The 11,591-nt window shown below is 52.0% G+C and overlaps 1 protein-coding gene across 1 annotated transcript; it reads right to left on the reverse strand.

The window, feature by feature from the left end:
* Nucleotides 1-616: 616 nt before the first annotated feature.
* TGME49_260640 (autophagy protein apg9 protein) lies at nt 617-9,287 on the reverse strand (the record flags this gene model as incomplete). The annotated part of the gene is made up of 5 exons (XM_018781244.1): nt 617-3,193; nt 4,032-5,288; nt 6,060-6,361; nt 7,002-7,238; nt 7,837-9,287. 5 exons carry the CDS (start codon nt 9,285-9,287, stop codon nt 1,473-1,475), a joined length of 4,968 nt encoding a protein of 1,655 aa, XP_018637079.1. The 3' UTR covers nt 617-1,472.
* Nucleotides 9,288-11,591: the final 2,304 nt, after the last annotated feature.

Here is an 11,591-nt window from a genome sequence, read left to right on the forward strand (position 1 = left end):
ATATATATATACCTTGTGGAATCTGGGACTTCTTCTGGATTTTTAGACAGGAATGAAAACTCTCGTCGCCGCATCGAGTCCAACTTTTCTCGGGGGAGTTAAGGTCCACACTTGAGAAACGTTGTAGCCCGTATGAGACAAAATACGCCAGAATTGACAAACAACGCACAAGCCACTTCTGTGGACTGGTACCCAAGGAACCTTGGACGCGCCCCACTCGCGCACGAAACGCCCATCCAAAACACCGACATGATTCATCCACGCATTTAACTAAGCATGCATTCACATATATATATATATATATATATATGTGTGTGTGTAAATATGCAAGTGCATAGGTTCGAGTATGCGCGTGTGTATGTTTATCTCTGTTTGTGTCTACGAGTAAATTACACACACGCGCGGATCGTTCGTTGGGGGTTCTTGTGTCTTATGCCTACCACAGTTTCCCCGCTTCGAGTTCATTTTCTTTCCCGGATCTTTTCTTCTCTCTCTTCTCTCTGCTCTTTTCTTTCTCTTCCGTTCTCCTCTCTCTCCTCTGCTCTCTCTGCCCTGCCCCTCTATCCTCTCTTGCTCTTTCCTTCCGTTTGTCACCGACCAAGTTCTCGACAACCTAAGGCACCGTAAACCACCCATGTTCTCATTTAGAGAGAGAGATTAACGGAATGCCAGCGTCACCTACACCATATATACATACATATACGTATATCCAGACGTATGTTTCTAGAATGGAAATATAGCAACGAATTGTCCCCTTCCTCATAATGAAACATGTCGGGCTCTCGCTCCAGCTGGTAGTCCCTCCTCCCCTTCCTATTCACCAAATCCATCTTGTTCTTTTGAAAGACTCTTCTGGAGGCGAACCCCCGGACGCTTCGCAAAGAGGCGTTTCGCTGACTCTCACAGAGTCTCCTCGGACACAGGCCTTTTTATATTTGAAGGCAGTCGAGACAGAAAAGCAAAGAGCGAAGAACGATGTCCTTGTTGACCGCTCAAAGCGAGTACTCGTTTCTCTGCAGTGACACTCCCGCAGCACACCAACGCACCTATCTCCGATGCGTCGGCCTTCCTTCCTCGATCTCAGCGCGACATTTACGGCAGATGCGATTTTCTGGCTCCAGTTTCCCAGTGTCTTCGCTGTTCTGCCCTGTTTTTTTCGGCCAGGAAAGAGGCCCCGCCGCTGCATGCAGTCCTGTGACAGAGAGAGAGAACGAGAACAAGGCCTCGTTCGCTGCTTCTCGTTTGTTGCCGTCGCCTCTCTGTCTCTTCTTCTCCCTCGTCCTGTCGGGTGTGCAGTCCCTCTGTGTTTCGCCCCGCGCCCGATCGACGAAAGGCCCATGAGACGAAGTCGAGAAGGCGCGCTCTGCCTTTCCAAATTGGAGGAGATGTTTTCCATCTCTGTTCTTCTGTCTCGTGCTTTTCGAAGCCGCCACCTTTCCCCCGGGTCCTCGATCCTCTGAACGTCATCAGCCTCAGTTGACGTCTCCTCGAGTCACTGAAAATGTCCTCTGTTCCACCCTGTCCGCGCTCAACGCCGCTATCCTTTCATCATCCCAAAAGCACTGTCCAGTCTCTGTCTCCCTCGACTGATCGAAAATCACTCGCTCTCCCTCCTCTTCACTTCCTCTATCTTCCCTCTCTTCTTCATCTTGCTCTTCTTTGTCTCGCTCTTCTTCGTCTCGCTCTTCTTCGTCTGTGTCTGGGGAGGAGCTGCTGTCTCTGGCGCAGCCTTGAAGCGAGGGGGCGAGGCGGAGTGTCTCCGCACCCAGCTGTCTCCTTTGCTTGCGGGTCTTGCGGCGCGGGTGTTTCAGGTGGGGGTCCTGGGCGCCTGGAGGGAACTGCCTGAAGAAGCACCGCGTGAAGAAATTTAGTTGATTGGTTGCGAACAAGACGCGTCCCGACTGTTGCTCGTAGAGTCTCTCCAGCCAGAAGAAGTAGGGAGCTTGGCGCTCGAACGGCATCGGTGGGAGCCCGCGTATGTCGACGTTTTCACCTGAGAAGAGACGAGACGCTCGCCTGTTGCAGGAGGCATCAGATGGGCCGCTGGACGTCGCCTCCGAAACGGACTCCGAGGCGGATTCCGAAATGGATTCCGAGGCGGATTCTGAGGAAGCGTCGCAAGACGAGGACTCGGTTGAAGAGGACTCGGCGGTCGTCAAGGGAGAAGACGAGGTGTGGCGGCTTCTGCCTTGGCCTCTGTTCCAGGTTCCACGTTGCTTCGTTCGAGCCTTCTCGACCTCTCGTCTCCCCCTAGAGGACGCATGAGCAGCGCCGCGCTTGGAGACAGAGATGCGAGGGTGAGTGACAGGAGATGGGAGTCTCTTCTCTTTCGCGGACGCTAACGAGCACCCTTCTTCTCCTGTGCCTCCGCCGCTGCCTTTCTCTCGATTCTTCCCCAGCGTCCCTTCGCCTGTTCCGCCTTCGACCACGACACTCTCTTCCTCCGACTGTGCGCGCGTTGTCAACTTCTGAAGGATACTTTGCTCCTCGCCGCTCTCGCGTCTGCGCTTCTTGGAAGAAAAGGACCCTGCACATCGAGACGCTTCCTCCTTCCACGTTGCCTCGTTCTCGACCCCGCACATACGGCCTCTCTTCACTTCATCCTTCCCTCTCTCCCTTCGTTCACTCCGTTCGCCTCCTCCGCTTCGGCCTCCTCTCTCTTTCCTGCTTGCTCTTTCCTCGCTTTCTCCGCTTTCTCCTTCTCGTGTCTGTCTTGCATGCCTTCCCTGGTCTCTCTTCTCTTCTCTCTCTCTGCTAGCTCGTCTGCAGCGTCTTCCTCTCCTTCTTGCGTCGCCTTGCAGTTCGCCGTCCTGGAGCTCGTCTGCGAGATGGCGCTTGAGCGAGGCAGCGCCGCGATCGCTTTCGCTCCTGCAGTGTCTCCGTGCTCGGGCTCGGCGGCGTCTCCACCGCCTCCTCGCGCTGTCTCCCGCTCGCCGACTGTCTCGTCCCAGGCTCGTCGGAAAGGCGTTGAGGGGCTCCAGAAGGTCAGGCGCAAGCTCGTGAGACAAGTACGGATATTTTCGGATTTGTTCGCGTTGAAACTTCTCCAGCTGCAGCGCGAAACGGACAGCAGACGCCGGGTATCCCCAGCGCACGACCGGGCAGGAGATGGGCAGCGGCAAGCGCGCGCCTCGATGCGGAGTGCTGAAGCTCGCTGTCTCACTCAGCCCCGAGGAAACGCCTACCTTCGATTCTGGAGACGCGCGCAAACACACAAACGAAAACTCGCACAAGAGTGAGTGCCACAGAAGCGAAGGAAAAGACGACGAAGAAGAAGAAGAAAGAAATGACGGCAGCAAGAGAGAGAATTGGGGAAGGCGAAATAGTGGATGGGTGTAGAGAGGTACGCCAGCGTGAAGCCTCACGCCATCTCCGCCATGTTCTTCTCTTTTCTCTCTCCGAGCATCGTTTGCATCGGCTTCCTCCGGGGACTTTTATCACTTGTCACTCTCTTACGAATGTGCGTCTTTCGCATGTTTTCTGTGTCGCGATGTACTCTCGTGCGTATTCGTTGTTGTTTGCCTCGAACGTTTTGGACATCAACATTTCTCTGAATACGAGAATCGAGGTATCTCGATACCTAGACCCTCCGCCCCCGTCCTCTTCTCTACCACGCCATTCCCTCCGCTGCGTCTTCGTCTTTTCCTTCAGCGATTTCAGACTCCCTTTTTGAGTCCTGCACAAGAACGCGTTTTCACCGCGTTGATGTCCGCTATCTCCCGTCTTCGTCTTCTTCTTAGTGGCTTCTTGCGATTCTTTTTCTCCGGCATTCCGCAGCTTTTAGTTCCTCCGTCGTTGCTCTTTTTCGACGGCGTTTATCGCCCCTTTCCTCCCTCACCAGCCTCGTTGTCTACTCCGGTTCTCCCTCGTTTGCTCCCTGGCCTTTGTTCTTTCTCCTGAATCTCTTCTTTCTCTCGCGGGTACCTTGAGATCAATCTAACGAACGAAGCAGATAAGCAGATATGTGTTCCACCGAAAAGCACGGTTCGCCAGGGAGCTGCCGTCTGAAATGCCTCTCGCTGTTTCTTTACCTGATTCGTGAGACGCAGCCACCATCGAGGTCGCGAGGAAGTCGGAAGCGAAGACTGTCCACAGAGGCGAGGTGTCGTCGTAGGGCGGAGGAATTCTGTAGGTCAGAACGAAGGTGAGAGCACTTTTCTCGACTTTGCCGCTGTTTGCATGCAGCGGCGAGAGCAGTCCACGAGGGGTACCTCTCCAGGCGTCTCCTGAGTCTCCCTCGCCATCGTGGTCGTTCTTCTTCGATTCACCCGCATAACCGAAGGCCAGACCTCTCGCAGGTCCTTTCGGCGACAAGCTGCTCAGCCCACCTCGCCTTTCTCTCCCGTCACCTTCTCGTCCATTTCTGGAAATCTTATCGGCACTCACGTCTCGCCCCCAACGTGTCTGCTTCCCTTCTTGGAGGATTCCTCCTCTGTCGCACACCCTCCTCTCTTCTCCCTTTAACTCTTCCTCTCCTCCAGAGCCGTCTTCTGCTTCCTCTCCTTCTTCTTGCTGCTCGTCGAACCACCAGGGTGGAGCGTCTCCCGCTCGCGTTCCGGCGTCCGAGAGAGTCGAGCGTCTCAGACTGCCGCGTTTGTTTTTGCGAACTACGCATGAACCCTGTCGGTCGAACTGGTAGCAGGAGGATCCAAATTTCTCAAGGTCGAGAGAGGAGAAGCAGCAGACATCTCCGAAGGAGGAAGGCGCAGTGACGGAGAAGAGGAACGCGCAGATGTCGTCGCAGATCCTGGGCATGAACCACCAGAGCAGAAAGGGTGTGGCGAGCACGGCGAGGAGTTCCTCGAGCAAGCAGGTGATTCTCAGGCCGTAGAAAGAAGCGCAAAACGCGTGCATGACCATCTTGTGCTGCATGCTCACTCCCGTCACGCGCTGGCGCTCCTGGGCATCGCCAGAGACACTCGAAGAAGGAAACGCCGCGCCCCCCTCGGACGGCATCCACGTCGTGCGAGGAGGCACCGGCGGAAGAAGCGACAGAGAAGAAGAAAAGTCGACCATGGAGGCAGACGAGACCACCGGACGCACAAAAGAAGGAGAAGACGTACACGACGAAGTGTGGCAGGCGGAGAAAGAAGACTGGATGTCCTGCTTCTTTGTGGAGATCTTCTCATTCACAGAGGCAGACAAGAGAGGCGGAGGAGGAATTGCAACGATGCCAGCCGGAGCCCTCCAACATGCCGGTAAATGGTGCGTGTACTCCACGACGCGCATGCATCGCTCATACAAAGCCAAGGGAGAAGTCAGACCTCGACCTCCGGGGCTCGCGAAAACTGAGAACAAAAGAAAAATGAAAAGCCTGCATTTACGTGGAAGCGATTTCGAGGATTTCCGCGAGCATCTTGACTACAGCAACGGTAAATTACCTGCAGCTGCTGAACGACCGAGGCTGCTCCAAAAGACAAGTCAACAGCACATCGCGAAAACTGCGGACATCCAAAACTCTAAGATGCTTCACCGTAACTTGCAGTGCCTCTCTGAGAAGAATCTCGCAGACCTTGCACGTTGACAAGAAGTTTGAAGTCCTCACAAATGCGTAGTGAAACACATGAGTAACTTTGACGGGATGACGCGCATATGAAAACCTATAGAGCGCGAAGAGGACGAGAGAAGAAGATACGAAAAAGAACGCTGAAGAGACCCAAAGCGACAGTCGCTGTCGATCCAGATAATCCTTTCCACGCACGCACTTCTAAATACTCGTATAAATGTGTGTGCATGCTTGTATTTACCAGTCTCCCTGACCATGTTCGATCCATTTCAGATGCCTCCCCTTTTCCCTGGAACTGATGAGCATCAGTGGCGTTCTGTCTCTTTGTAATCACACGTATAGACAAGTAGACCAACAGATCAACCTATCCGCGCATGCATTTCACACTCAGCCCTCCACTAACACCAGCACACGAGAGTTATGGTCTTCTGCAGAAACTCGCACACCCACCCGCAGGTGAATATTCGTTCTGGGTGGAGAAATATGTGCATATCTTCTGGTCTTTGAATGTTGCCGAATTTGCATGCAATCGCTGATTCTGTAGAGCATGTACCTCCATCGCTTGCGGTGAAGCCAGCACCGCCTCTACCTCCAGCTCCGCTGTCGTGCCTGCTCGTTGCGGAAGTGTCTCGAATGCCTGCGTAGAGCACTCCGAGAATAATTGTGTACCAAAGGAGATTGCGGTCGAAGATTTTGATGAAAAGGAGAGGCGTTTCATCAAAGAGGTACAGGAGAATGAAGATGGAAAGCAGCGAGCCCACGAGGTACTTCACGAGGAGTCGAATGTGCAGCACCGACGGCGAAATCGGAGACAGTTGCAGATAGTCGTCCGCCGCCGCTGCCGCAAGAGTTAGCCTGGACAAACGCGGCAACGCAGAGCGAGGGGAGAAGGGGAGGAAATGCATTCAGGAAAGAAAAATACGTGAACGAGACAGGCTTCTGTGGGGTTAAACGCACATCGTCTCTGGTTCAATGCACTCGCATATGCGCTCCTGAAAAGCCACACCTCCAAGACTAATGTGGTGTGTGTCCAGTGTGTATTCTCGTGTAGATTTTTCACATGGACTCTGGGTTCCACTCCATTTGTCGCTCCTAAGAGGCTCGTCATGCAGTCACATCAAAGCACTGACGGCAGGAAGACGAAAAATGCGAAAACACACACCAATCCAACGGAAAGTCAAAACCCTCTCCGTTCGACTTCCACGCAAGTTCTCGGCTTTTTCGCCTTTGCTGTTCCTTCACTTTTCGTTTCGCTGTTTCCAAATGCCTCCACACTTCTCTTCCTTTTTTTGCAGCACGCTGCTTGTGAATGAAACAAGTTACGAGTCTATTTGATTTACGCGCGAATAGGGGAGTCTATGCATCTGTGCGTTCTGGCGCTAGTATTTTCAAAAACTCACCCGTGGCTGATTAGTTAGGATTCTATCACATTTACATGTAAATAGTGAATTGTACGAGTCTCTGTACTCCAGCGATGGTGTAGGACAACACTCACCTGTGGTTGATTTGGTGGGGTAATTCGTTGAATTCCCGAAACACCCAGTAAGCGTAGCCGTTGAATTCGCGGCGGACAATGGACTGGCGATTCAGGCGGAAGTCTTCGGCGTGCTTCAGAAAGAAAAAGAAAAAAATGAAGAGGAAGAGCGGAACGAGAAAAACCAGATTCAAAATCGAGAGCAACTTGAACCGAGACGCGAGTGTCGCCGCAGCTGCAGATTGGTACGGCGACAGCCTGCAAAGAGCACGAGGAAAAACGCGACGGGGCGAGACATATCAAAAAGACATAAAGTCTCGCAACAGACAACGTAAACAAGATGCAGCGTCAAGCGTGGAGACAAACGACTTTGAAAGCGACAAGAAATCGTTTCTCTGGAGTTTTTTGGAATGAAAACCGACACGAAACAAAGAAATCCAAACAGAAGAAAAATAAACCTGAGAAAAAGTTCTGCAGAAGGAGTCTCATTGTATAAAAAGCGGAGTGGGAGTTCGTCATTGAGTTCCTCTATTTCTCCATCATTTTTCCTTTCCTCTGAAACCGTCATCTGCCGCTTCACCCTTCTAATAATCTCGACAGCACACCATCCGTAAGATCGCCCGTCGATCATTGACCAGTTAGAAACGACGACTACCTATTGACGGCTGGAAAAAGAAGCCGATCCGTGTAGGTTTCAAGCAAAAGGGGAGACCTAAATTTGGAGCCGGAGATAAAAGAAGTCGATCCCTTTGTTGTATCACCTTAATCAGCATCCGAGTGTTCTGACCCCTTGCCACATGCCATGTCAATTTGTGGTCTTCCCGGAGTTTCGTCCCAGTTTCTTATTTGGTCTCACTCATCTCGGGGCGGACTGGTGAACAGGTTCCGGTAAATCCGTTGGCGTTCATCGAACAGCCTGGAGAAAATTGACCGGCGAATGTTCCACTGCATGACCTGGGTGTACAGGAGCTTGGGCGGGATCCAGGGAGGGAGTTTTTGCGTGAGGATGTTTTTGTTGGTCAAGGCGATGAAATAGTTTTCCTCGCGCATGATGGTGCTGGCTATGTCGAGCGCCGATAGTTCGTTTGTCACGATGCAGAACGGCACGGCTTCCTGGGCTTTGAGGAGCAAGGCTGTAACTTCTGGCCAGTCCAGGAGTTGCAGGACGGCGTCAGAGGGGATAAAGAGCCGCTCGCGAAAGTACGTTCTGATCAAGAGTGCGTCTCGACAGTTTAGGTACGAGACGACAATGTTGAACAGGAGAAATGCAGAGAGGGAAACCACGTACACGGTGCACAGAGTCTGTTTGTACCCCCAGGGGTGGAACGGAGAAGCGATCAGCAGCGGTACGGCCCGACATTGCTCCTCGCTGGTGCACGAGACGATGTCCTTCCAGTTCACAAACAGAATAAGGAACCAGGAAAAGTAGATCGTAAACGCCAAGGCTGTCAAGTGCGCAAGGTGTGCTGACAAAATCGCAAACAAACCGCCGTCCATCCAGTACCGGTACACCCCGTACAAAAACTTGTCCAAGTCCGCGACAGCGTCCCATGAAGAGACGCCCGAAGCAGCCGCTGCAGTCGATCGCGATTGTGAGACCTCGTAACGTTTGCAAAGTTCCCCTTTCTCATTCCGAGTTGCTCGTACTTCTGGCCCAGCAGAAGCAAAAACAACAGTCTCGTCTGAGATCGATTGAGAGTCGCCACCTCGGCGACTCCGGGGTAACCCTGACACCGCGCCAGACTGGTAGCGCAGGCATGAGGACGAACCTGGGGAAAGTGACGGAAGGGAAGTCGAGGGATTTTCCAAATCAGAATCTTCCTCTCGTCTGTGAGAGGCATCGCCAAGAAGTGGCGGCAGAAACGGTGAAAACCCGACGGGTGCCGGGGGCAGTGTCAGCGACAAGCGACGAAACGCCCCCTGTTGCAATTTCAACAGGAGACGAAGCGGAGCAGTCACGAGTGAAAAGAAGTGGTTGCCAGGAGTAACACTAGAAAACGGAGAGGAACCATACGCAGGAAACACAGTCGATCTTCCAGGATAACTTTCACTTTGCGGCGGAGCCACAGAAAGAACTTCATCGTGAGCCATATGCGTGTGTGGACGATCAGCGAAGCAAGCGGAAGAACTAGAAGTAGAGGCAGACGAGGAAGACGCCCAAGGGGCACGAGAAGAAGAGTGGCGAATTTGGGGAGTCTCGAATCGACAGGCATCTGTCGCCTGAGAAGATATCTGGCAAAGTGACGTTGAATCTATAACCGTGCCAGGCAGGCCGGGCGGACGGTATGAAGACGTGATATGGTCCATAATTCCAGCTCAAAGAGGAAAACGTTAGCGCAGCGACAACGAACAAGAGATGAATTCCTCAACTTTGCGTACAGGAAGATGATAGTGAGAAGTTCCAAGTCGACGACGAACTCTCCATGATGAAGACTTCGCATCGGCCGCGACGAGTAACAAACGGACCTCGTTCCACTTGTCGTCTCCTATTTTTTGCTCACGCGGAGGTGTACGAAGAGTGAATAAAGGGGAGAACGGGAAAACAGTTATGACAAAAAACAAGGACTCTAGCGTGTCATTTCCTCCGTCCAGGGACTGAGACACAGAACACACAAACAGCGGTTAGTAACGGAGCTAGACTGTGTCTCGCCTGACGAGACATGAAGAAGGAAAAAATGACAAGAAAACGTAGCGATGCAGTATTCAATATTTCAGCCTCGTTAGCTTTCCGCGGACCAAAATCTGGAAAAAAGCCGGAGTATCGCAGAACGTCGTCCAGCCAGCCTTGGCTCTTCGCTGTTTCCCCAAGGGTTCTTTGCAACCGAAACTTCTCGCGGACCCGCTCAACCCAGGACCGAAGAGAATCTCTCGCACATACAGGGTGTAATAGCTAACTTAATTCTAGAGAGGAACAGTTAAGAAAAGCCGCAAAAACTCCGGTACTGTATGCTCGTGAGTGTCGATGAGGCCAGAGCTGTCAACCGCCTCTGTTGTATGTACACCGCACGTGCAGCGTCGCTTACAGCACAGATGTTGTCAAGCGGCGATGATATGTTAAATTGTGCGAGGCAGAATTAGAGGGACCGAAGGAAACTTGGGAACAGAAAGGAGGAGTAACTCTGGCCAAAGGGTGAAAAGGCTTGACGCTGTGGAGAGGCGAAATCCATATTTTGGTCTAAGCGTGTTTCTGTCTCCTGCGGAAACTCGGATGGGCCACTGCTGTGCCTCCCGTCCACCGCACCAAAAAGCAAGCTTTTCTGACTGTAATAGTCAATGTCTCCAGCCCTTTCACCAAGAGAAGGAGGGCTCTATGATCACCTAAACTTCTTCCGAAGATGGTCCCAAAGGCTGCGGCTATACATGGTGAATCAAGGCACACAGAATCCTCGTAACGTGGTGCGTTGAGCCGCCAACGAGTTCACTGCTGCTCGGCAGACCGGCTATAGTAGTTGGTTTCGTGGCGTTTTCAGTTCCGCAAAAAGAGGCTACTTCTCTCAGCCCTTTGGCACGCAGTTAGCGTTCCGCTCTTCAGCGATTAGGAAGGTCAGGCATGAGTCCCCGAAAAGGGACATTTGATACTGATGAGGCCGAGTACGTGCTCAGGTAGCGTTCAACTCTACGGGGATACGTGTTAGTTGGCATTCTGTGACGGGGAATGAAGAGACGCGAGCCCGAACGGAAGAAGTGGATGCACAGTTGCAGAGGACGCTGGAACAACCCGGCAGAGACCGAGGCATTAGGGGAGAAAACTGTCCAGTAGTTTGAAGCAGGGGAGAAATGCGGTATTGAGTGAGTGTGGTTACGGGCGAGTAGTTGGTCTATCCATGTAATTGCGGTGCTCTGCACGTTCATTACGGTGTTCAGTTGCGTTACTGCCACTGGCATGTGACGCCGTCAGAAGGGTAGAAGAGCAAGGTCTGCCGGTTTTATGGAGTTCCAGGTCCGCGGATGCGCTATACGTGTGTTTTGCGCCATAGCGTATAATGGCGCACATTTACATATACATATATATATGTATACATATATATATGTCAGTATCATTACATAAATGCACGGCATCCACATATCTGTTCACTTTGAATGCAAAACTATGGCAGAGGGATGCTAGTGTCAAGGACACCGAGACCTTAGTTGAAGATGAAGCTGCCGAGAAAATGGAACTTGGCGAAACAATGCATTTTTCTAGCGAAGGAACAAAACAAGACAGATGCACGAAAATAGATAGAGGGAACATCAACATATGTGTGTGGACCTACAAAGATGGAAGTGTCGTACGTGCACAGCTATCTATGTGTTTCTCTGGGAACATCTCTATTTTCGTGTGTAAAAACCACCAAACGTTTCCGCATATGTTTCTCCTGAGATTAGGCGTACAAACGAAATGCCTCTGGTGTATGCACAGAACTGGAGGAAATTAAAAGAGGAATCTAAAAGGGCTGCATGTTTGTTTATACTCGGCCACTTCAATACATCCGCACTCCTGTGCACATCTGTGGGGAAGCTCGGGGGTATGAAGCATGTGAAGAAGTGCTACTGGACAAAAGACTTGATCTAGAAGACATGTGTATGTAGACAGGTCTGCATGTGTGATGTTTCGGATCGTTGAAGGAG

Source organism: Toxoplasma gondii, chromosome VIIb, assembly GCF_000006565.2.
Source record: "Toxoplasma gondii ME49 chromosome VIIb, whole genome shotgun sequence".
Taxonomy (NCBI): domain Eukaryota; phylum Apicomplexa; class Conoidasida; order Eucoccidiorida; family Sarcocystidae; genus Toxoplasma; species Toxoplasma gondii.